We start from the raw sequence: 24,026 nt of genomic DNA, 5'->3' as shown, positions 1-24,026 counted from the left end.
GATATGTTTACTTTTTCAACAAATAACTGTAATATAAAGCCTACATATATAGGCTTATTAATATACATATTTAATTATATATAATTATATATGCTTATTAAATATATATATTTAATTTTAATACCAGAAAAATGTAAACATATTTATATCAATTAGTATATTACTAACTCATTTTGTTGCCATTAATTTTTAACTTTGAAATTATTAACTTGCATTATCTAAATTGAATTTGTTATTTTGTTCATTATGAAGCCATCTTGAAAATCATTATTTTCATTTATGTTATAATGGAAAATGTTAACCATAAGCAAACTAAAATATCATAAAATAACTTCTGTTCAAATAACTCTTCAAAATTCATTACTTAGAAGCAGTCAAATTTTGATCATAGACTTCAGTCTATAAAAAAGGTGTACCTTGATTTTAAAATGTGAGTTTTCCAGAAATTATGATATTGCATTTATGTTAATCAGATGTTTTATCTACAGTGAGATTTTTGTTAAGTAAATGGTCCTTTTATGATGTAATTGTTTATACTTTACCTGGCATACTTTATACATGTGGATTGTTACTTGGCTTTCAGGATTTAGTCACCTTCCAAAATATAAATATAAGCAAAGTTAGTGCATAGGGAAATATTACACAATATTAAAAATTGAGTAGTTCACATTCATGAAAAAAACTGTACTGGCATATATAACAGGGATTTTTGAAATGCAGATACTTTAAGCATCAGGAAGTCAAGAAATTAAGAGCATACTCAAGAGACTGAGAGGGAGATAAAGTCATTCTGGAAACTTTTAGAAGTAACATCAAGTTTTAGAATTATCAAAAAATCTGATAGAATAACAGAAAAAAAAGAGCGGCAAAAAAACTCAGTGTTTGGCTGCAAATACCACATTCAACATCAATGTTTGCTGTGATAAGCCTACTAATTAATAATTGAGAAGAGTAAGCTCATCTTTGTTTAACGGCTATCCTTTTTCAGTTTCAAAAATGTCTCTGTTCTACACTGTACCTCACCAATACACATAAGTATAACTTGTAAAACTTTAAAAATTCTAATAATCTATCTCAATTGGCCTCTTTTCAGTTTTCGGCTTTTGTTAGGATTCTGCTTTGCTCATTACTGCTGCCTGGAGCTTCTTACATTGATTTTCAAACTGTGTAAGCAACCTGTGGAGGCAAGGAACATTTTGTTCCATGTTCCCTGAACACTGTTTGCATGCTGACACTCTCAAAGGGGCCCAGGCTTACAGTGATGCACATAAATGAAGGATGAAGATTCTCTACGACTTCTAAATTTACTGAGAGAAGCCCTATGAGAGTTATGTAAATGTCATCTAGAAGGCATGATCAGAAAATCAGAGTCATGAAGAATGAAATTCTAATCAGTTCATACCATGTAACAGTGGACTTCAAATCAGCTATTTGTGTTTCTGGGTAACTTCCAAGGGTACACGACATGAAAATATTCCTTAAAATTAATAATCTTTTTTAGAAAATTAATATGCTTGGCGAGAGTTGACTTTCTTCTCCCAACCATCCAAAATTTTATTTTGGTACACTGATCAGGTTATAGAAACTTCTGAGGACCAGACAAGAGGGCAAATCAAAATATTGGTGTTGGTATTGAGAAAATGAATTACTCTAATAATCAAATATCAAATCAAATCTTTGTCAGATGTTTTCTAACCTTTGTTGTGAATGAAATTGAGGGAGGATCTGATGATACTGTCAGACAAAAGATCATAAAAAGTAATTTTCAATAACTGCTATATTTAACATATAACTCGAAGAAGTTTCAATTAAATGACAGTATTATAGAAGCATTCCTCAACTTTCACGTACTTATTTATATGTAAGATGTTTGAGGACATATATCTATAAAAATATTAACAAAGTAGCAGAATTGATGTAGACTTCTGTTTTATTCTACCAACAAGGAAAATTCACAGACAGATAAATTAATACTTAAAACCAGCCTAATCTCTCATTTATCAAATTCATTTCTCTGAAAAAAATACTATGCACATATAGATATATAGAATATAGATCTATCTATCTTCTATGCTATATGCTCGATTGTATACTGGTACTAATTTTCATGATTAAATTTGGATAAAAAATTTTAAAGACTTAAGTCTTAGAGTCTGCAAGAGACTTTAAAAAATAAAATGTTCATTGTTTAAATATACAAGCATAGAGTTTTGGACTTTCCTGACATTTCCAACAGGAATCAGTGGGGTGGCATGAAATTATCACATACATCTGCGTCTTTGCTGACTGTCCTTTATTATCCTCCATGTCCATTTCCCCTCCAAGCATGGTAACCAAGCCGTGGTTCCTACCAAAGAAGCAGAAGTGTGGATGAGGCAGCAGTATGATTGGAGTCAGAGGAGGCTGCTAGGTAGTTCCTAAAAAGGTATATATAGACAGCAAGATATGTTACCAAATGTGACCCATTACCGGTCATCCCACCTAATAATTGGTCTTAATCAAGTTCAAGCCATCAAGATGAATCATCAGATTGTACAAAGGAAATTCTGCAAGTAGTCAGACTCTTGGGGAAAGTGTTAACTATTTTCTAGAAGGCTAAGAGCAGATGGAAGCATATGTCACTTGCTAAAATGCTTAATTTAGTTAGTATAATGATGTCTCTAGTGAACCCAGAAGCAACAATATAATCTGAACCTTTTGAAAAATTTTGAACTGTTAACTTCAGACAGTCTTTTTTTAAGACCCCACATATGTTTAAAAGATAAAATGTGTGGTCTGCCATTAATATAGTAAAAAGGGACATATAAATTGATTTAATATGTCAAATTAAGTTAGCATTAATATTAATGACCATTAATATGGCATGAATGACCACAGCCATATTAATAAAACTCCCAGGATTAATCACATAGACTATGACTTTTTCATATGTTTTATTTGGCCCTTCCATCTGATACAGCTGTAACTTTGTGAACAATCTGAAGATGAAAAGGCCAGTTTTCAAGCTAGTGAAGATAACTTTTTTTCTCTCTTAAAACAGGTTTCCTCATTGGTGGCACCTACCTTTTACAAATTCAGATCACAAAAGATTCGGAGATCTAAATCATTACATGGAACAGATATTAAATGGATCATATGAAGTTACAAATGTATGTTACAATTTATTTTTCTATTTTTACATAAAACGTCAACTATTTATATGTTATTAGTTCATATATATATGAACTAATATATATATGGTGGTTTATGCCTGTAATCCCAGTACTTTGGGAGGTCAAGGTGGGAAGATTGCTTGAAGCCAGGAGTTTAAGTCAATCCTGGGCCACAAAACGAAACCTCATCTCTACAAAAAATTTTTCAAATTATCCAGGCACGGTGACACATGCCTGTAATCCCAGCTACTCGGGAGGCTGAGGCAGAAGAATCATTTGAGCCCAGGACTTGGAAGCTGCAGTAACCTATAACGGTGCCACTGCACTCCAGCCTGGGTGACAGACCCAGATTCCATCTCTAATAATAATAATATTTTATGATAACATTCTTTGGGTTCATTCATTCAATGAATATGTATGCCTGATTTGCATAAAATACATGAACTGAGAACTGTGGAGCAGCAAAACAAGTATAGAACCTTGACTTCAAATAACTTCAATGAAGTAATATGTGATAAATGGACTGTCAGTGCCGTGAAGTGCTCTAGAGTTTTAGAAGAGTAAGAATCATTCCTGATGCAACAATAAAGTTTCAAGGAGAAGAGAGCATCTGAGCCGAGCCTTTAACACGGAATAGGATTTAACAGAGGTGGCCTGGGGAAATGTCTCAACAGTATAAGAAAAATTATGAGTGAGAAAAAACAAAAAGAAATCGTATTTTTAAAATTTAAATCTGTTGCTGCTGTGACAAGTTACCACAGGTTTGGTGGCTTAAAACAGTACACATCAATTTTCTTTCAGTTCTGGAATTCAGAAGTCTGAAAAACAGGTTTTATGGGATTAAAATCAAATGTTGGTGGGCTTGTTGTGGAACCTTTTCAATTTCTAGAGGCTGGTTGTGTTCCTTGGCTTGTGGCTCTGTTCCAGCGACACAGTGGCACACTCTGACCTCTGATCGTGTCATCACATCTGCTTTGGCTCAAATTCTGACCCTCCTGCCTCCCTCTCAGAAGCGCTTTTACAATTACATTGTGTCCATCTGGGCAACTTAGGATAATCTCACCATTTCGGGATTCCTAATGTAATTCTCTATCTGCAAAGTCTCTTTTGCCGTGTAAGGTAACATATTCAGAGTTTCCAGGGATTAGGACATGAACATCTTTTGGTAGAAGGTATTATTCTGCCTCTCATGGGGATCTAAGAAAAAGCGCAAGGACACAGTTCTGATGGATCTCAGCTTTCTTGTGATGTAAGAGTTTGGACGCCAAGCCCAAGTTGTTAGAAACTAAAACTAAGCCTTGAACTTATTAGTCAGTGTTCTCCAGAGAAACTGAACCAACAAAACTCTGTGTGTGTGTGTGTGTGTGTGTGTGTGTATGTGTGTGTGTGTGTGTCAGAGAGAGAGAGAGAGAGAGAAAGAGAGAACAAATTTGTTTAATTGGCTTACATGATTGTGGAGGTGCAAATCCAAAATCTGTAGGGTAGGCTGGCAGGCTGGAGATCAGAGAAGATTACTTACCATCTGAGTCCCAAGGCTTCTGCTCAGAGTTCAGTCTTGGTTCTGTTCAAGTATTCAATTGACTGGATGAGGCCTACCCATATTATGAAGAGTAATATGCTTTACTCAAACTCTGCCAATTTCAATATGAGTCTCATCCAATAAAACACCTTCACAGAAACATCCACAATGATGTTTAACTAAACATACAGACACTGTGACCCAGCCAAGCTGACACACAAAATTAACCATCACAAGAGTCGTGAGGAACTGAAAACACCGTGAAACAGGATGCCCCTCACCACTTTGGTAGATCTTGGCCCTCCTTACTAGACTAGCACATTGTTCTTCTATTTTTTGTTTTCACTTTTAAATTGTAAAATGTAAACACACATTCAGGAAAAAACCCACAAAAGAAAATTAAACAGTTCAAGGATAAATTATAAGAACATCTAACCATGCAATAATTTCAAAACATGTCTGAAAATTGTTTGCCACACTCCCATCAAGAGGAGGCAGCTTGTGTCCCAACCTCTTGATCCCAAGAGGGCTTCTGTCATTTGCTCATCAAATAGAATATGGTGGAAGTGACCCTTTATGACTTCCAAGATAGGTTAGAAAATGCCATGCACCTTCTAACAATTTCTTTTGTAATGGTCACTGCAGAAGCCTTCAGTTGCCATCTTTCAAGCTGACCTACCCTGAGTCTGCCAGGTGGAGAAACCAAAAAGATTAAATACAAAGAGACATGTCTAAGGAACAGCAACTGATCCAGTCCTCAGCTAGGACTCCATCCCCAAACACCAAATGATCACAGTCTCATCAGAGACCCCAAGCAAAACACCCTGAGCCCTGTCAAACACCTGAACTAAGAGATAATGATAGAATGACTGGTTTTAAGCCAACAATGCAGTGATAGCCCATTTCCAAGATTCATGGATTTTTATTGTTGCATAATATTTTATTATATGAATATATTATAATTCATCTGTAGATACTGCTCTACATAGACTTTTGGAATATTTCCAGTTTGGGGCTATTACAAACCATAATGTTATGAACATTCTTTCACATGCATGACTCAGTATCCACGTGTTGTTCCTACACCCAGAAATAGAATTTCCAGATTGTAGGATATGCTTATTTCAACCTTATAATGGTCAGTTTGTTCTCTCCTTTGCAATAAATATATTTTCCAATTTTCTATTCTTGGTATTGTTAATCTTTTAAATTGGGGCCATTCTGGTTGAGGTGCATCTCATTGAACTCTTAGCCTGCATTTTCCTGTTACTTGAACGCTTTTGGATATGTTTTTTGGTCATTTGGATATCCTCTTTCGTGAAGTGCCAGTTCACGTCTCTTTACCATTTTTCTATTTAGTTAACATTCGTTTATTGATTCATTTCTTGGTTGAAATTGTTGGAAGGTATATTTCTTCATATATTCTGGATAGAAGTTCTTTATTATTTAAACAGATTGAAAAAATTTTCTCCTACTCTGTACCTTGTCCCTTTGCTCTCTCTATCATGTCTCCTGATGAACAGAAATGCTTAATTTTAATGAAGTGAAATGCATCAGTATTTTCCCAGTAAGAACATACCCTACCTCAATGTCATAAATGTGTGAATCTTTTGGGGTGATCCATGATCAACGGCTCTTCTCCTTTATTCAGGTTTACAATGTGCCTTTCATGTAATACTTCTTCATCCATAAATAAAAACATGCACTTTTTTTTTTTGAGACAGAGTTTTGCTCATCACCCACACTGGAGTGCAATGGCGTGATCTCAGCTCACGGCAACCTCTGCCTCCCAGGTTCAAGCAATTCTCCCGCCTCAGCCTCCCCAGTAGCTGGGATTACAGGCATCCACGACCACACCCAGCCTATTTTTGTATTTTTAGTAGAGACGGGGTTTCGCCATGTTAGCCAGGCTGATCTTGAACTTCTGACCTCAGGTGATCTGCCTGCCTCGGCCTCCCAAAGTGCTGGGATTACAGGCGTGAGCCACTGTGCCCAGCCTGAGATGCACACTTTATTAACACACACACTCAAGCAGCAGGTAAAGAACAAGAGAGAGAGGGCAAGGAACCTGTGGACCAAAGCCTTTATTGCAGTGTAGGGCATTATCCAAGCAGATTTCCCACAGGGAGTTCTAATTAGAGGTTTTAGAGCAAGCAGGCGCAGGTTCTATAGAGGTGCACGGTGACTGAAAGTAGTCATTGTAGCATATCTATGCAATACAAGCAGTGTGTGGGTATGAGTGGAGTGAGTCAAGAAGGTTATATCTATCTGACCAATAGAGAGATGGTCACCAGGAGGTAGTTGCATAAGAAATATCTGGACGGACCACATCAAGGAGCTCGAAGGCAAAGAACTGAAAACTATCAAAGATGACTAAGAGTTTCTTCTAGGATTTGAAAGTGCAACTTATATTTAAAATAAATGCCAAGGCAATGAAAAATTATAGAGATTCACTACAGATGGCTGCTTAACTTTACTATCTAACTTACACATTTAAAATTCGAATCCCTTCTTCCAGTAAAGGTTTGATTGCACCCTACAAATCTCTCTATATAATATTGTATATATAAATTTGATATACAATACCATATTTTCTTTCTTATTCTTTCAAAATATTTATAAACTTTTCATTCTGATTTCTCTTAAGGCCATGGATTTTTAAGAAATATTTTTTAATTTTTTCAAATATATTTAGCCTTTTTATTCTTGTTATTTTATTTCTAGCTTAAGTATGTCAGAGAACACACCTATAGTTTCAATTTTTTCTAAATTTTGTGATGTTTTATGGTCCTAAATATGGTCAACTGCAGTAAAAATTCCATGTGTGCTTTAGAAGAATGCACCCCGTAGTTGTGAGAGCAGTGTTCTACACTTGTATGTTAGTGCAAATTGTCATCTTGACTGATTTTTGTTTGTTTGTACCAGCAGAAGTTTTTAGAAATATCCACTATATTAATATATCTAACTACTTCTCATTATCTTCTTGTTAATTTTTGCTTTGTATGTACTGTTATTAGGATCACTTACATGGATAATTATTATATTTTCCCATTATATTGAAATTTTCACTAACGTTCTTGTGTCTGTCCTATCTCTAACAATGCCTTTTGTCTGAAAAATCTTTCTTCTGTATTACTAATATAGCCAGGCCAGCTTTATTTTGGCTAGTGTCTGCATGACACAACTTTTTCCATTGTTTTACTTTCATCATCTCATATTTTTCCATTTCAATGATCACTCTTATAATGAACACACAGATGGGTTTTCTTCTAAATCTAGTAACATAATTTTCATCTTTTACTTATACTGCTTAATTATTTACATTTGCTACTGTCATCGATATATATGTGTGTGCATGTGTCTATGCGTATATGTTATACTCAATCTATCACTTAAATGCTTTCTCTCTTTTCTTCCATTCTTTTTTTAAATTTAGTATTTATTTTTCCATTTTGTCCTATGTAGCCTCAGGAGTTATAAACTCTTTTACTGTTAGGAATTACCATAGACATTAAAGTATGTGTCTTTGACTTATTTAAGTCTAATATAGATTAGAATTTTTAGGAATTTCCCAATGATACAAGGTCCTTAGAGACCTATGCCTATTTAACCCACTTGTGTCTTATATGCTTTACAGATAATGTATATCTATATCTGTATCTATAAACTTAAGAAGTAGTTATTATTTTTAATTCATATAATCAACATTTGTTTAGTCTTTTATTCTTGAGGAATATTTTTGCTGACAATACTATTTTAATAGCAATTATATAAAATATAATTATATATAGCTATAGATATAGTTTTTATAATATAAAGCCTTATATATAGCTTTATATATAAATATATACATATAATAAAGCTTTATATCATTAAACATAAAATTTATATAATGAAGCTTTATATAGGTAGCTATATCAAAATGCCTGCTGATATATATAAATACAATCTGCTGATACATATCTGCTTTTTTTTTGCACTTTTACTGTAGTCTGCTTAGATGTAATGTTGTTACCTTTATCATGTTTGAGCTTCAGAGCTTCTCGAATTTGTGCTATGATGTCTTTCATCAGTTTTGGAAAGCTTTCAGACATTATGACTTCAAATATTGCTTGTACCATTTCTTCTCTTTTTCTAGGACTGTAATAACATATATGTTAAACCTCTTCACTATATCCTTTATGCCTCCTACTCTTACTCCTGTATTTTTTAATCATTTTGTCTCCTCATGCCTCATTCTGAGTAGCTTCATCTGACATAACTTCTGGGTTATTAATTCTCTTTTATCTGTGTTTAATATGTTATTAAACTCATTCTTTGAGTTCTTAATTTCAAATATTATGTTTTTCAGTTTTATTTTTTCCATTTTTATGTGAGTTCCCCAGTTTTACTGAAAATCTCAGCCTTTTGTATATATCTTTGCAAACAGTAAGTATAGTTATTTTTAAATCTTTCTTAAAACTCCACTATTGCGAATCACTGCATGTACGATTCTAATGTGTAATGTTTCTACTGATTTTCAATCATGTAGTCTTGTTCACTTGTAAGTTTAGTTATTTTCTTTTTTATTGTGGCCAGATTTTTTTTTTTATATACTTTAAGTTCTAGGGTACATGTGCATAACGTGCAGGTTTGTTACATATGTATACTTGTGCCATGTTGGTGTGCTGCACCCATCAACTCGTCAGCACCCATCAATTCGTCATTTATATCAGGTATAACTCCCAATGCAATCCCTCCCCCCTCCCCCCTCCCCATGATAGGACCCAGTGTGTGATGTTCCCCTTCCCGAGTCCAAGTGATCTCATTGTTCAGTTCCCACCTATGAGTGAGAACACGCGGTGTTTGGTTTTCTGTTCTTGTGACAGTTTGCTAAGAATGATGGTTTCCAGTTGCATCCATGTCCCTACAAAGGACGCAAACTCATCCTTTTTTATGGCTGCATAATATTCCATGGTGTATATGTGTGTGGCCAGATATTATACTGCAATATCCTTTGTAGAAATAATTTACCAACTAGGTTACTATTATCGTAGTGTGGAAAATAATTAAATATGGGAACATTAACAATCTAAAATTGCCAAAATTCAATTGTAGCAATTCAGATTATTCGAAACTGAAATATAGCCTTTGTGAGGGCCTCTTTCTGGTTCATCCTTATTCCTCAGATATAGCCATCTGGGGTCCAGACCCAAGGAGAGGCATATTCACCAGCAGCCTACCTGACAGTCCTGGATTCAATTTCCTTTCCTCCTGTGTCTGCAAAGTGGTCAAAAGTGCTGCTTAACTTCTCAGCCTCTCAACTGCTCCCACTTGTGTGAGTAAATACCCACAACAGAGAAGCAGTGCCAAATCCTGGACTCACATTCCTGAATCTGTGTCTTCCTTCCAGATCCTACCCTGGAAATTTGTCACTATCTTGTTGGCTCTCTAACACTTTCCAGCAAAGTTTAAAAAACAAATGTCTAGCTGTTTCAATTATTCTCATTAGGATATTTGGACAAAATGGCTTAACCTACTATCACCAGAAAATGGAGTCTAAAACTGCAGCCATCACCCAAGCTACCCTTGGTTTTAAGAGATGTCTGCCATTTTGCTTCCCCATCTCTTTCTTGTGCTCTACTGCAACCATTCTCTCATAGGTTACTACTGTAGGGTCTCAGTCTGTGGTCACTTTCCATCCCAAAAAGTATTTAAGGATTTCTTATCGGGCTGTTTCCTGCTACCCACCAGTGGCTCTGAGAATAGCCTAGAAAATTGAAGGGAAATGCCAAACCCTAATTCTGTCCCATCTCACATGTGGATCTAAAAAGGCTTTTAAGATCACACAAACACACACATACTAAATATATGCACAGAGCATACAATTTCTGAATGCTAAAAGGAGCTCTAATTTTCTTTATTATTAGGTTCTCATATCACCATCCTGTAGGAAGGACGGATCTTATTTGAGATGAATGCTACATTTCATAGGGAGGCACCAAACTAACAGAATATTCTAGAGTTCTTGGATAGACACAGGATCTTTTAGTGATTTATCTGAAACATTACCCTTAAAAGTAAAGAGTACATGGCCTTTTGGATTTTTTGCCTTTTGATGTAAGAGTGAAGAACACTTACAGGATATTTTTAGCTAGTCCACAGATCTTGATAACTTTAATGTCACCCATGAGAACCCATTTCTAATATTAATGTGACTAGTCAATAAGCCACCATTTTTATAAAGGAAAACTCATCTTTAACATTCAGTTTGCCAATTACTAAAATGCCTATTATCAAGTTCTGAGTGAATAACAGAAGCACATGTACTGACTGCATTCTAGATGGGATTCTTGATTAGAATACTAAGAACCCCCCTCTTTTTTCCCTCCCCATACCACTGCCCCAGTTGTGCATCTTTTGATTAGGACATTAACAGGTCATTTCTAGACTCGACTCTGCCATCTTGATTAAATGCCAGCAGCACTTGGGTTATATATATGTTATACATATATACACACACACATATAACATATATGTATATCTTAAGAAACGAATATAATATCATGTTGCACATGCGGAAATATTTCAAAGTAAATTACAGGCATTGTAACAGTAGGAAAACAGCTAACCCCATAACCAGAACTTACTAAAGGGCCAAAGAGCTCTATTTTTTTCTCAGCTGTCAGTTCAACAACCTTTCTTCTCCACTTGGATCTTGGGAAAGCTTTTAGATGAAATTACATCTCAAGTCATGGTTTAAATTTCTTTTGTTACATGCTCTACAATAGATTGAATCAGTACATATAAAAAAACTCACTGAAATTTAAACAAATATCAATGCATATATACAAAATAGCCTCCTAACTGTAAAATAGACTCACTGATTCAGTATGTTGGCTTATTGCTGTGCCTCCTAGTTGAGTAATATTGTGGTTTCATGATAAATAGATGTATTTAAAGAAGAAAATCCTAGGTCATAGGGGTCCTAAGCACTGTTAGAGAAAACCTGAGTTGTCGATAAGGACTGCATTAGATGGCATATAGTCAGGAGCAAGAAGAGATGAAACTTTTAGATCCCTGTCAGCAGTTACTAAGAAAACAAGTGGTTCTCAAATTATAATTCCTATATGGTGCTGGGAATCTCGCCTTGAAACTTATATAAGAATGTTAAATATTGGCCCTACCTAGATCTACTAAATCAGAAACTCAAGGGGTGGGACCCAGCAATCTTTGTTTTTAACAAGTCCTTCAGAAGATCTCAATACATGGTAGTATTTGAGAACCATTGTCTCAGACAATGAATATCTTTCCATTTATTTTTCCGTTTAAATATGTTCAGTCATTTGGCCTCCAATATAGTAGGTACTCAAGTATTCTATTATATTATTGATTCTTAGCAAATTTTGATACAAGAACATTGCGCTGCAATATTGTTTCAAGGCTGGTAGACTCTCATCTCATAGCATCTGGAGATGCTATGTTGTGTCCAAGGATGACTGCCGGAGCACTTAAGGAGGTGTATTCAACTAATTCCAAGTGAGGTAGAGAAGGCATCCCAGATGGTATGGCATTTAAGATGATATTAAAGGGCAAGTAGCAGTTGGTAACTAGAAATCGGGAAAAGTCATGCTAGGCAAAGATAACTGCAAAAACAAAACATTATGGTTATACGCTTTCTCCTGTTTAGAAACTTAAAGAACAAAATGACTATATTCATCTCTATTTTTACCCCATGTCTAGCACTAATACTAACTCTTATCAATGTTTACTGTTTTTGAATGAGTAAATGAATAAGAAAATCATTAGCACATATTAGCCTATAAAACTTCTGCTGCTATTGAAAACCTAAGGGACTGAAAGATTGCATCTGAGAAGTGTTTAGCCATGGTCTCTAAACTTGTTTATGCTGATATCAAGTTTTATTTTAAAAAAATTGCTCATGCTTCCAAAATATATAACTCATTTAAATATGTTTTATACATAAACTACTGTACAAATAGTGACACACATTTTAAAACTTGTAGAAAGTGAAAAATTTAGAAAAAGAAATGTGAATGTTATTACAAAATAAACATTTGCTGGGCGCAGTGGCTCACACCTGTAATCCCAGCACTTTGGGAGGCCGAGATGGGCAGATCACGAGGTCAGGAGATCGAGACCATCCTGGCCAACACGGTGAAACCCCATCTCTACTAAAATACAAAAAATTAGCCGGGCGTGGTGGCAGGCGCCTGTAGTCCCAGCTACTTGGGAGGCTGAGGCAGGAGAATGGCGTGAACCTGGAAGGCGGAGCTTGCAGTGAGCTGAGATCTGGCCACTGCACTCCAGCCTGGGCGACACAGCCAGACTCCATCTCAAAAAAAAAAAAAAACCATTCATAGTACTTTTAATATTTTCCTTCACTTCAATGCATAATCCCACATGAATGTCATGACAGAGACCTCTGGCATTGCAGAGCATGATCTTTGGAATCCTCTTTACTGCCAGCTCTGGAGTAGGCTGCACTGGTTGCCAATGCCATGTACAGAAACATTGCCTGGCCATGGGCAGAAAGGATGAATGGTAGTAGCACACCAAGTCATGACTGTGCCCTCCAGAAAGATCACTCAGATTATACAAATCACATTTGTAATGTATCTATTATGAGCAAAGGGAAAGAAATGAACAGTATCTGCTCACTCACTATGAAGATAGAGTAGTGTAATAGGGAAACTGAGAGTATAATAATGTCAGTAGGAGGAGGAAACAAAGAAGTAAAATAAAATAATGCTTGAAAACATTGTTAACAAAACAACAAGAAAGCAAGATATTGTATGCTAAATATAAAATTCTCAATATTGCATTCTCAATATAAAATGATATAACATGTTTTAGTATATTTGCCTTTCTGTCTCAGTCCATGGGGAATAAATTATGACTGAGGCTTCCATCCTACAGAATCAAGGAAACTTAATTCATCCCATTGGTTTTCAAGTGATTTTTGCATGCTAAAGAGGCACATAGAATGCTGACATCTTAATGTCCCTCACTGATGCTGAAGGTCACGTCTGTTCATTTATACTGTAGTCAAGGGCTATGGATATGGCAGTATCTGTAAAGGAAAGTGCTGAGGGAATAGTGGATGGATTGTTATTTTTGCATGCTGAGGGCTGTCTTACTGATTATACTAAAGCTGTTTGGAGACAATACCTGTCTAGAAACTGCTGAAACTGTCAGGTTTGGGCTATGTAAGCTGAGGCCAATAAGTGCAAAGTAAAAAGGCGTCTGATTTCTGGGACTGGTGTGAAGAAGGTGAATATTGGAAGCAGCAGACTTTCAGTAGGAAACTCCTAAATGTATCTGCTATGAAATCTCACAGGATGGGTTAAGATAGAAATATTAGCAGAGGCCTGTCATGAGAGCAGAAGGCAAAGAAGCCAGGCATGCACAGGCAGAGAAGGTGTTTTGTAAATGTGTAGTTTAGCACAGCAAGGCTTAATGAATATTGTTGCCCATCATACTCATCGCTGCATGGGGATGTAAGACCAAAACCACCAAACATAGCTTGCAGTTTTCATCACATCCACATTTGCAAATGTGCTAATTAAAGTACTTCCCTAGAGACCCCAAGGAGAGATGTTTTTATCTTGTTTTGTGTCTCTTTTAATCTCCATTGGTCAGTATTTACGGAAAGCAAGGCTAAAGAAATTCCAGGCACTACATTGTTTTTATATTAAATTGAATTTAAATCTAATGAGAGAAGGTATTTACATCATCAAACAGGAAATACTGTTGTGAAATCACTAGCCTAAAAATACTCCAAGTGAGAATATTTCAGCCATCTTCTAACACTGGAGTCTCAAGGAGGTGAATCCTGTCTTGTTTCAAAATAGTCTCAAACTAAAAGAAGCTAAAATTATAGATGTAATACCTTCTCCCAAGGTATCATCCTGGTAATTAACTCAGTTGATTTTGTACAATGAATATTTAGGGTACCATACCTTCCTGAGATGCATAATCTACATCTCAATTATTATTTGCCCTTTCTGGACTACAAAATAAATAAAGTAGTGCTATATTAATAGATGCCAAATCATCAAAAAGTAAATGTGGACACTGAGGAGCCTTGGCATATTAGCTGCCACATTGTAAATCACTGTCTTAGTCATTCAACAAATGTTTATTGATTGCCTACATTTTATACTCTCTGGCCAGGGGTGCCAAAATAGTACCTGGTAACCAATTGTTTTATAATAAACTGGGAAGATTTTAAAAGGAATGTTCAGATCCCCATCCTTAAACATGCTGGTTCTAAAGGTAGAAGGTGATATATTAGGTATCTGTCTTGTATTTCAATAATTCCAGTGATTCAGATGCACAACCAGGTCTGGGAAACTCTACCCCAGAAAGTAGGAAGCTGAATCAGACACAATGCTGCCATAAGAAGCCTGCAGTCTTTGTCTATATTCTGTCTATGTTGATCGGCACCAGTGGCCTCATAAAGACTTTTATAACTTCACACATTGGGTTTTTTTTTTCTCTCCCGTATTCCAAAGGAATTTTACAGTACTTGGGATAATATTCATTATATGAGTTATATTGTGATAGAACAGTAATGACATCATCAGATGTTGCTCAGCATTAATAAGCAGTGTGACCTGACTAATCACTCATGCTCTCTGTGATGCATAATGTAGTCAGATTTTAATTATCTGCAAGTAGGTTAGTCCTCATAAAAGCATTACGCATCTCCATATGTTTACGGACACTTGCCTAAGTCAGTTTGTTTATATTCAGGAAATAAAAACATAATTTTAAGATTAAATGAAACACTATTGGCCTAAAGATCATATAAATAATTCCAAACCAAATCCTGTTATTTCCAGATTTTTAAAATGTTGTATTACTGATACAGCTCCCTTTCTTCATATGTATTAACATAGTTATCTACATAAACATTAGAATTTATGTAGTCTATGTGCCATAAATATTTTTACTATTTTAAGTGATATGAACTGCTTAGAAGATGTTTTCATGCATTCACAAATTTTCTTTTCTCTTGTTAATAAAACAAGAGATTTAACTTGAATCTATACTATTTATGCTGAATACTTCTGTAATAGAATAATCTGCATCTCTGATTCTAGAAATTTTCTCCTCAAATATTTTTCACATTTTATAGTTGGTTGTCTTATGACAACATAGGAAAAGTAAAGATAATTCTATATACTTCTACACTAAAACACACCCCAATTTTAGTTATATGATATATTTATTTATAACAATTATAAAATTATTTTATATCACTACATAACTTTGTAAAGACTTTAAATTTTTACTGACACTATATGTAACACTCTTGATTAAGAACTTTAAGTTGGTTGCAGACAAGAAATTGGAGAGATTAAAAATAATGCAATATGTACTTTACTCTCATTGAGTTTACAATACTGTAATAAATACAGACATGAATATAAATAATATATGACAGTGAGTGGAAAAATGGAAGAAAAGGAAGTAGAAAATATAGCTTTAACATGAAATCATATCACCTTAACTTGCTAATATCAAATATTATTACGTGCCCTTCTAGTATCATTCTTAATTGCAAGCAGTCTTACTTTTATCAAGGGAATGAGATAAAGAGACTGCTTTAAATTCCAGAATTGGTTAATTCAGATGGGCAAGAGGTCTCTGGGGATTTGTTCTAAAGATACAAGAGCAGCCCAGGTGGAGAGATGCCTATAAATCTCTGAGATCTCTCTGTTTTTCTGTTTCTCTGTCTGTCTCTCTCACACACACACATGCACACAACTGACAAAAGAAAATGGACTATCCCAATACCTTTTCTAATGGAGTTGATCAGTTTAGATATCCTTGTTCCATATCTACCCGACTTATTTTTTAGCTTCACTCTTTTCCTCAAAATGGATTTAAACTTTTTTTCTTTCAGTGTTTGTAGTTCATTCAAGTTCATTCTTGTAGTGCTAACAAGAATTCCTTTTGCTTCTTTAAATTTTACTCTGTTTTGGTGGAATTGTGTTGTGGACTAAATAAGATCTTTATAAAGAGTAATAGAAACGGCCGGGCATGGTGGCTCATGCCTGTAATCCCAGCACTTTGGGAAGCTGAGGTGGGTGGATCACGAGGTCAAGAAATCGAGACCATCCTGGCCAACATGGTGAAATCCCGTCTTTACTAAAAATACAAAAATTAGCCAGGCATGGTGGCATGCACCTGTAGTCCCAGCTACTCTGGAGGCTGAGGCAGGAGAATTGCTCGAATCTGCGAGGTGGCAGTTGCAGTGAGCCGAGATCATGCCACTGCACTCCAGCCTGGCAATACAGTGAGACTCCATCTCAAAAAAAAAAAAAAAAAAAAAAAAAAAAAAGAGAGTAATAGAAATATGTAATAAAAGTAATAGCAAGTGATAGCAGTACCTAAATAAATGTGCACCCATATTTGAGGTTAGCTGAGATATTCAAACAGCTGTTGTTTTTTAAATTTTTAAAGCCATATTCACTGTGAACTTTAGCTCTTCTCAGTATTGTTGTTCATTACCAGAAGTTCCCTAAAATAAGAAATTGATATTACTTAAGTTTTAAGCAGTGTTATTTTTTTAAAGCAGAAATCAAATGTCAAAATAAATCCAAATGGATAAATCCTATCTTAATAGTGAGCATATGTTTCTTGTTCCCTGCTTGCTAAACCCAGATGTTAATTACTACATTTGTCACTACATTGCTCTTTTCTTATTTGGAGCTAGCTGAGATTATGTTGCACGCAGGATAAATGTCATATGTGTACCATCAGTAAAGCCAAGATTACTTTACACAGTCTACTAAAATGCTGATGACATTTTAAACTGGAAATGTAAAGGATTCTTTAGAAGTTCACTATTTTTCGTAGTGTCATTCTTCCATGTGACTCTAATATGAATATAGTGGGTTGAACTACATTAAAGACTGGACATTCTGACATGCTGCTTTATTAAAAAAAAGCAATAAAATAAAATTACTGTTCAACTTTGATTTAAAACTCTTATGGGAATTCATTTTTAAATTCACATTTTTACAGCACTTCATTGTGTTTGAGAAAGATAGATTTAGCTTATTGTTTTAACTCACTAAAACTAAATCTTGCAGCCAATTCTAGATGTTGGCTGAACAGTTAATAAATGGGAATGCTTAATGTGCTATTTTTAAAGAAAGAAAAAATTGATCTCACTGTTACATTACATTACTTCTGGCCTTTGCAAGTACTTTAACTCTGCAGTCTTTGATAACGAGAATATGTTCAGATGACATAGGAAAAGCACTTAGGTTTTAGGTAACTTTGAATTGACCAACTCTCTCAAAAAATCAATCGTATTAAATTGTAAATGACTTAACATAATTGGCAAACAGAGTGTTAGTAAGAACTCTGAACTTAAACTATAAACTGATGCAGATTTTAACTTAAAATTATTCAATTGAGTTTCAAATTTGTTCTTTATTGATTGCATTGTTAAATTTAAAAGCACATTATTAGACATTGAAAATCCTATATTAGATAAACATATCTACTCTAACTGTGAAAAAAATGCACACATATATATATATATACACACACAAAACCTCATACAGCATTTCATTTAGCTTATTGCATTTACCTGAGTCATTGATATCAAAGGACAGTAACTTTAGATCCTCTAAGAAAAATCCCAAACGTTTATTTATTTATTCAACAAATATGCAACACTCTACATAGGAGAAGTGTTCCAAATATCTAACAACTCTTAGCGCACAAGCACTGACCTAGTCAGGATGATTGCTAACCACTAATGTGCCTTTATGGCCTGACAAGCTTGCATTGGCTGAACATTTACTGTGATGGCAAAAACTTGGGAATGGAGAGTGGGGCAAGTAGGAGTTTGAATCTAAACCCACTGCATTTGAGTTGCCCATAAGGCTTCCAGAGATGTCAAGTGGGAAGGTGGATTCATATATCTCGAGTTTAGCTGGGAGGTTAGGCTGGAAATATTCATAATGCAGTTGTCAGCAAATAATTGATTATCAAAGACATGAGACATTTTGATGCTCAGGAGAACAGCAAAACCTAATCCATGAGAATCACAATAAAATAATACAGGAGCTGACAGATAAAATAGATGTATTTTTAAAACCCTAATAGATCTGATAAAGCAGAAAAACATGCTAACGTATTTTATAATGCAATTACAAATATTAACAGCAGATTAGGCCAAGCTGGGGAAAGAATTTTGGAACTTCAAGACTGGCTCTCTGAAATAAGAGGGTTGGACAAAAATAAAGAGAAAAAGAATGAAAAGAAATGAACAAAACCTCTGAGACATATGGAATCATGTAAGGAAGTCAAATCTATGAATTATTGATATCCCTGAAAGGAACGGGGAGAAAGCAAACAACTTGGAAATATATTTCTGAATATCATCAATTGAAAACTTCCCCAACATTGCTAGAGAGGAAAACAGTAAAACTCAGTAAATATAGAGGACCCCTGCAAGATTCTACAGAAGATGATCATCCCAAGACACATAATCATCAGATTTTCCAAGATTGAAATGAAAGAAAAAATATTAAAGGGAGCTAGAGAGAAAGGGAAGGTCACCTACAAAGAGAACACCATCAGGCTAACAGTGGACCTCTCAGCAAAAAATCTATAAGCCAGAAGAGGCTGGGGGCCTGCAACATTCTTAAAGAAAAAAAAAATCTTCAACCAAGAATTTTATATCTAACCAAATTAAGCTTTCTCAGTGAAGGAGAAATAAGATCCTTTACAAATAAGCAAATGCTGATGGAGTCCGTTACCACCAGACCTGCCTTACAAGAGATCTTGAAAGGAGCACTAAATATAGAAAGGAAGCATTATTATCAGATGATACAGAAACACACTTAAGTACACAGACCAGTGACACTCTAAAGCAAACACACAAACAAGCTGGCATGATAACCAGCTAACAACACAATGACAGGATCAAATCTACATGTAATAAAACTAAACTTGAATGTAAATGGACTAAATACCCATTTACATTACACACAGTGCCATTTACATATAAAAAGCACAGAGTGGTCTACGGGATAGAAAAGCAAAACCCAATGGTATGCTATCTTTAAGAGTCCCATCTCACACACAGTGACACCAAAAGACTCAAAATAAAGGGATGGAAGAAAATCTACCAAGCAAATGGAAATCAGAAGAAAAGCAAGAGTTGTAATCCTAATTTCCAACAAAATAGACTTTAAACCAACAAAGATTTAAAAAAAAAAAAAAGGCATTACATAATGGTAAAGCGTTCAATTCAACAAGGAGACCTAACTATCCAAAATATATATGCAGCCAACACAGGAACAGCCAGATTCATAAAGCAAGTTCTTAGAGACCTACACAGAGACTTAGACTCCCACACAATAATAGTGTGAGACTTCCACTGACAGTACTAGACAGATCATTGAGGCAGAAAATTAACAAAGATGTTGAAGACCTGAATTCAACATTGGACCAAATGGATCTAACAGACCTCTATGGAATTCTCCACCCAAAAACGACAGAACATACATTTTTCTAATTGCCACATGGCACATACTCTAAAATCAATCACACGGTCAGACAGAAAGCAAGGCTCAGCAAATTCAAAATAACTAGAATTATACCAAACACATTCTCAGACCACAGCAAAATAAAAATAGAAATCAAGGCTAAAAATATTGCTTAAAACTATGCAATTACATGGAAGTTAAACAACTTACTCCTGAATGGCTTTGGGGTATACAATGAAATTAAGGCAGAAATCAAGAAGTTCTTTGAAACTAATAAGAACAAAGATACAGCATACTAGAATTTTTGGGACACAGCTAAAGCAGTGTTAAGAGGGAAATTTATTGCACTAAACACCCACATCAAAAAGTTAGAAAGATCTCAAAGTAACAACCTAACATCACAACTAAAAGAACTAGGGATTCAAGAGCAAACCAACCCCAAAGCTAGCATAAGAGTAACCAGATAAGAAATAACCAAATAATAAGAAATAACCAAAATCAGAGCTTAACTGAAGGAGATCAAGACACAAAAAAAACTCAATCAATCAATTAATCTAGGAGTTAATTTTTTGAAAAAATTAGTAAGATATATAGGCCATTAGCTAGACTAACAAAGAAGAAAAGAGAGAAGATCCAAATGAACACAATTAGAAATGATAAAAGGGACATTACCATTGACCTCACAAAAATACAACCAACCATCAGAGACTTACTTATGAGCACCTCTATGCGCACAAATTAGAAAGCCTGAAATGGATGGATAAATTCCTGCACACACACACACCATCCCAACACTGAACCAGGAAGAAATTAGTTCCCTAAACAGGCCAATGATGAGCTCTGAAATTGAATCAGTAATAAATAGCCTAGTAACCAAAAAAAGGCCAGGATCAGACAGATTCATAGATGAATTTATCAGATGTATTAAAAAGAGCTGTACAATTACTACTGAAACTATTTTTTGAGGAGGGATTTTTCCCCAATTCATTCCATGAGGCCAGCATCATCCTGATACCAAAGCCTGGCAGAGACACAACAGATAAAGAAAACTTCAGGCCAATATAACATTGATTCAAAGATTCTCAACTAAATATTTGCAAATCAAATCAGAAGGATATAAAAAAGCTAATTCACCACAATGAAGTAGGCTTCATCCCTGGGATGAAAGGTTGGGTCAACATATGCAAGTCAATAAATGTAATTCATCACATAAACAGAACTAAAGACAAAAGCCACATGACTATCCCAATACATGCAGAAAAAGGCATTTGACAAAATTCAACATCACTTTAGTTTAAAAACTCTCAATAAACTAGATACTGAAGGAACCTATCTCAAAATAATAGATGCCATCTATAACAAACCCACAGCCAACATCATACTGAATGGGCAAAAGCTGGAAGCGTTCCCCTTGAAAATCAGCACAAGATAAGGATGTCCTCCCTCATCACTCCTATTCAACATGGCCAGAGCTGTCGGGCAAGAGAAATAAATAAAATCATCCAAATAGGAAGATAGGAAGTCAAGCTATCTCTGTTTGCAAATGACATTATACTATATATCAAAAACCCCATTGTCTCAGCCCAAAAGCTCCCTAAGCTGATAGACAACTTCAGCAAAGTTTTGGGAAACAAATCAACATACAGAAAGGAGTAGCATTCCTATACACCAACAAAGTCAAGCCAACAGCCAAATCAAGAATGAAATCCCTTTCATAATTGCCATAAAATGAATAAAATACCTAGGAATACAACTAACTAGAGAGGTGAATGATCTCTCAAATGAGAATTACAAAACATTGCCCAAAGAAATCAAAGATGATACAAACAAATGGGAAAGACATTCCATGCTCATGGATGGAAAAATTAATATTATTAAAATGGCCATACTGCCCAAAACAATTTGCAGAGTCAATGCTATTCCTATCAAGCTACCAATGACATTCTTCACAGAACTGGAAAAAAACTATTTTAAAATTCATGTGAAACCAAAAACCAGCAACAACAAAAAAACAAAAGAAAAACGCCTGAATAGCCAACCCAATCCTAAGCAAAAAACAAAACTGGAGGCATCATGTTACCTAACTTCAAAACTATACTACAGGGAGACAGTAATTAAAACAGCATGGTACTGATTTAAAAAAAAAAAAAAGAAAAGACATATATATCAGTAGAACAGAATAACGAGCCCAGAAATAAGGCTGCACACCTATAGCCAACTGTTTTTTTGACAAACCTGACAAAAGCAATGGGGAATGCACTGCCTATTCAATATATGCTGTTGAGATAACTGGCTCACCATATGCAGAAGATTGAAACTGGACACCTTCTTTATGCCACATACAAAACCCACTCAAGATGGAATAAAGACTTACATATAAAACCTAACACTATAAAAACCCTAGAAGACAACCTAGACAATACTGTTCTGAACACAGGAACAGGCAAAGATTTCATGATGAAGGCACCAAAATCAATCACACCAAAAGGAAAAATTGAAAAATGGAATCTAATTAAACTTAAGAGCTTCTACACAGCAAAAGAAATAATTAACAGAGTAAACAGAAAACCTACTGAATGAGCGAAAATACTTCCAAACGATGCATCTGACAAAGGTCTAATATCCACATCTATAAGAAACTTAAATCTACAAGAAAATAAAACAACCCCATTAAAATGTGGGCAAAGGACATGAACAGACACTTTTCAAAAAAGACATACATGTAGCCAAGAAGCATAGGAAAAATTACTCATATCACTGATCATTACATAAATGTAAATCAAAACCAATGAGATACCTACCATCTTACACCAGTCAGAATAGCTATTATTAAAAAGTCAAAAAATAACAGGTGCTAGAGAGGTTATGGAGAAAAAGAAATGCTTATACGCTGTTGGTGGTAGTGTAAAATAGGCCAAGCATTGTGGAAAGCAGTATGGTGATTCCTCTAGGAGCTAGAAACAGAACTACCACTTGACCTAGCAATCCCATTACTGGATATATACCCAAAGAAATAGAAATCATTCTACCATAAAGACACATACCGCTGTAGGCTTATTGCAACACTATTTACAATAGCAAAGAAAAGGAATCAACCCAAATACCCTCAATGGCAGATTGGATAAAGAAAATGTGATACATATACACCATGTAATACTATGCAGCCATAAAAAAGAGCAAGATCATGTCCTTTGCAGGAACATGGATGGAGCTGGAGACCACTATTCTTAGCAAACTAATGCAGGAACAGAAAACCAAATACCACATGTTCTCATTTATAAGTGGGAGCTAAATTATGGGAACACATGAACACAAAGACAGGAACAACAGACACTGGAGTCTACTTGAGGGTGGAGGTTAGGAGGAAAGAGAGGATCAGAAAAAATAATTACAGGGAACCCATATATAACAAACCTGTACGTGTACCCCTGAACTTAAAAGTTCTTTTATAAAAAGAAAGAAGATTAAAGTTGTAATCAGATTTATGGATCTATTAATAAATTAGATACAATTTTAAAATTAAAAAAAGAAAAGAAAACAGTTTGATGGGAATCTTAGGAACAAAACCTTGATTGGAATTGCTTAAGGGAGAATGTAAAGAGAGGAATTTGAGATAGAAAGCAGAAAACCATCCTTGCAGAAGCTTTGCTCTAAAGACGAAAGAGTGTGCAGAGAAATATAGGTCAAAATTTTTCTTTATTAAAATAAATTACAGCATCTTTATGAATTCCAGTGACCTAAGATGACTAGGCAAATGCAGTAACAGGAGGTAGAAGGCAGTATAGCCAGTAGACACGCTATTCAAATCTGGGCTTTTTTTTTTTTTTTTTTTTT

The 24,026-nt window shown here is 35.0% G+C and overlaps 1 protein-coding gene across 1 annotated transcript in view; it reads left to right on the top strand.

Annotated features, from left to right (window-relative positions):
- PIK3C2G (phosphatidylinositol-4-phosphate 3-kinase catalytic subunit type 2 gamma) overlaps positions 1-24,026 on the top strand; it is a 385,467-nt gene that overhangs the window by 303,029 nt on the left and 58,412 nt on the right. The window contains 1 exon segment of the mRNA XM_017888605.1: positions 3,041-3,149. Coding sequence (XP_017744094.1) covers positions 3,041-3,149 — 109 coding nt within the window.

This window comes from Rhinopithecus bieti, unplaced genomic scaffold (genome assembly GCF_001698545.2).
Source record: "Rhinopithecus bieti isolate Rb0 unplaced genomic scaffold, ASM169854v2 scaffold_15769, whole genome shotgun sequence".
Lineage (NCBI taxonomy): Eukaryota > Metazoa > Chordata > Mammalia > Primates > Cercopithecidae > Rhinopithecus > Rhinopithecus bieti.
Note: the sequence above shows the minus strand (reverse complement) of the source record. Positions and strands in the feature narration are given on the sequence as shown.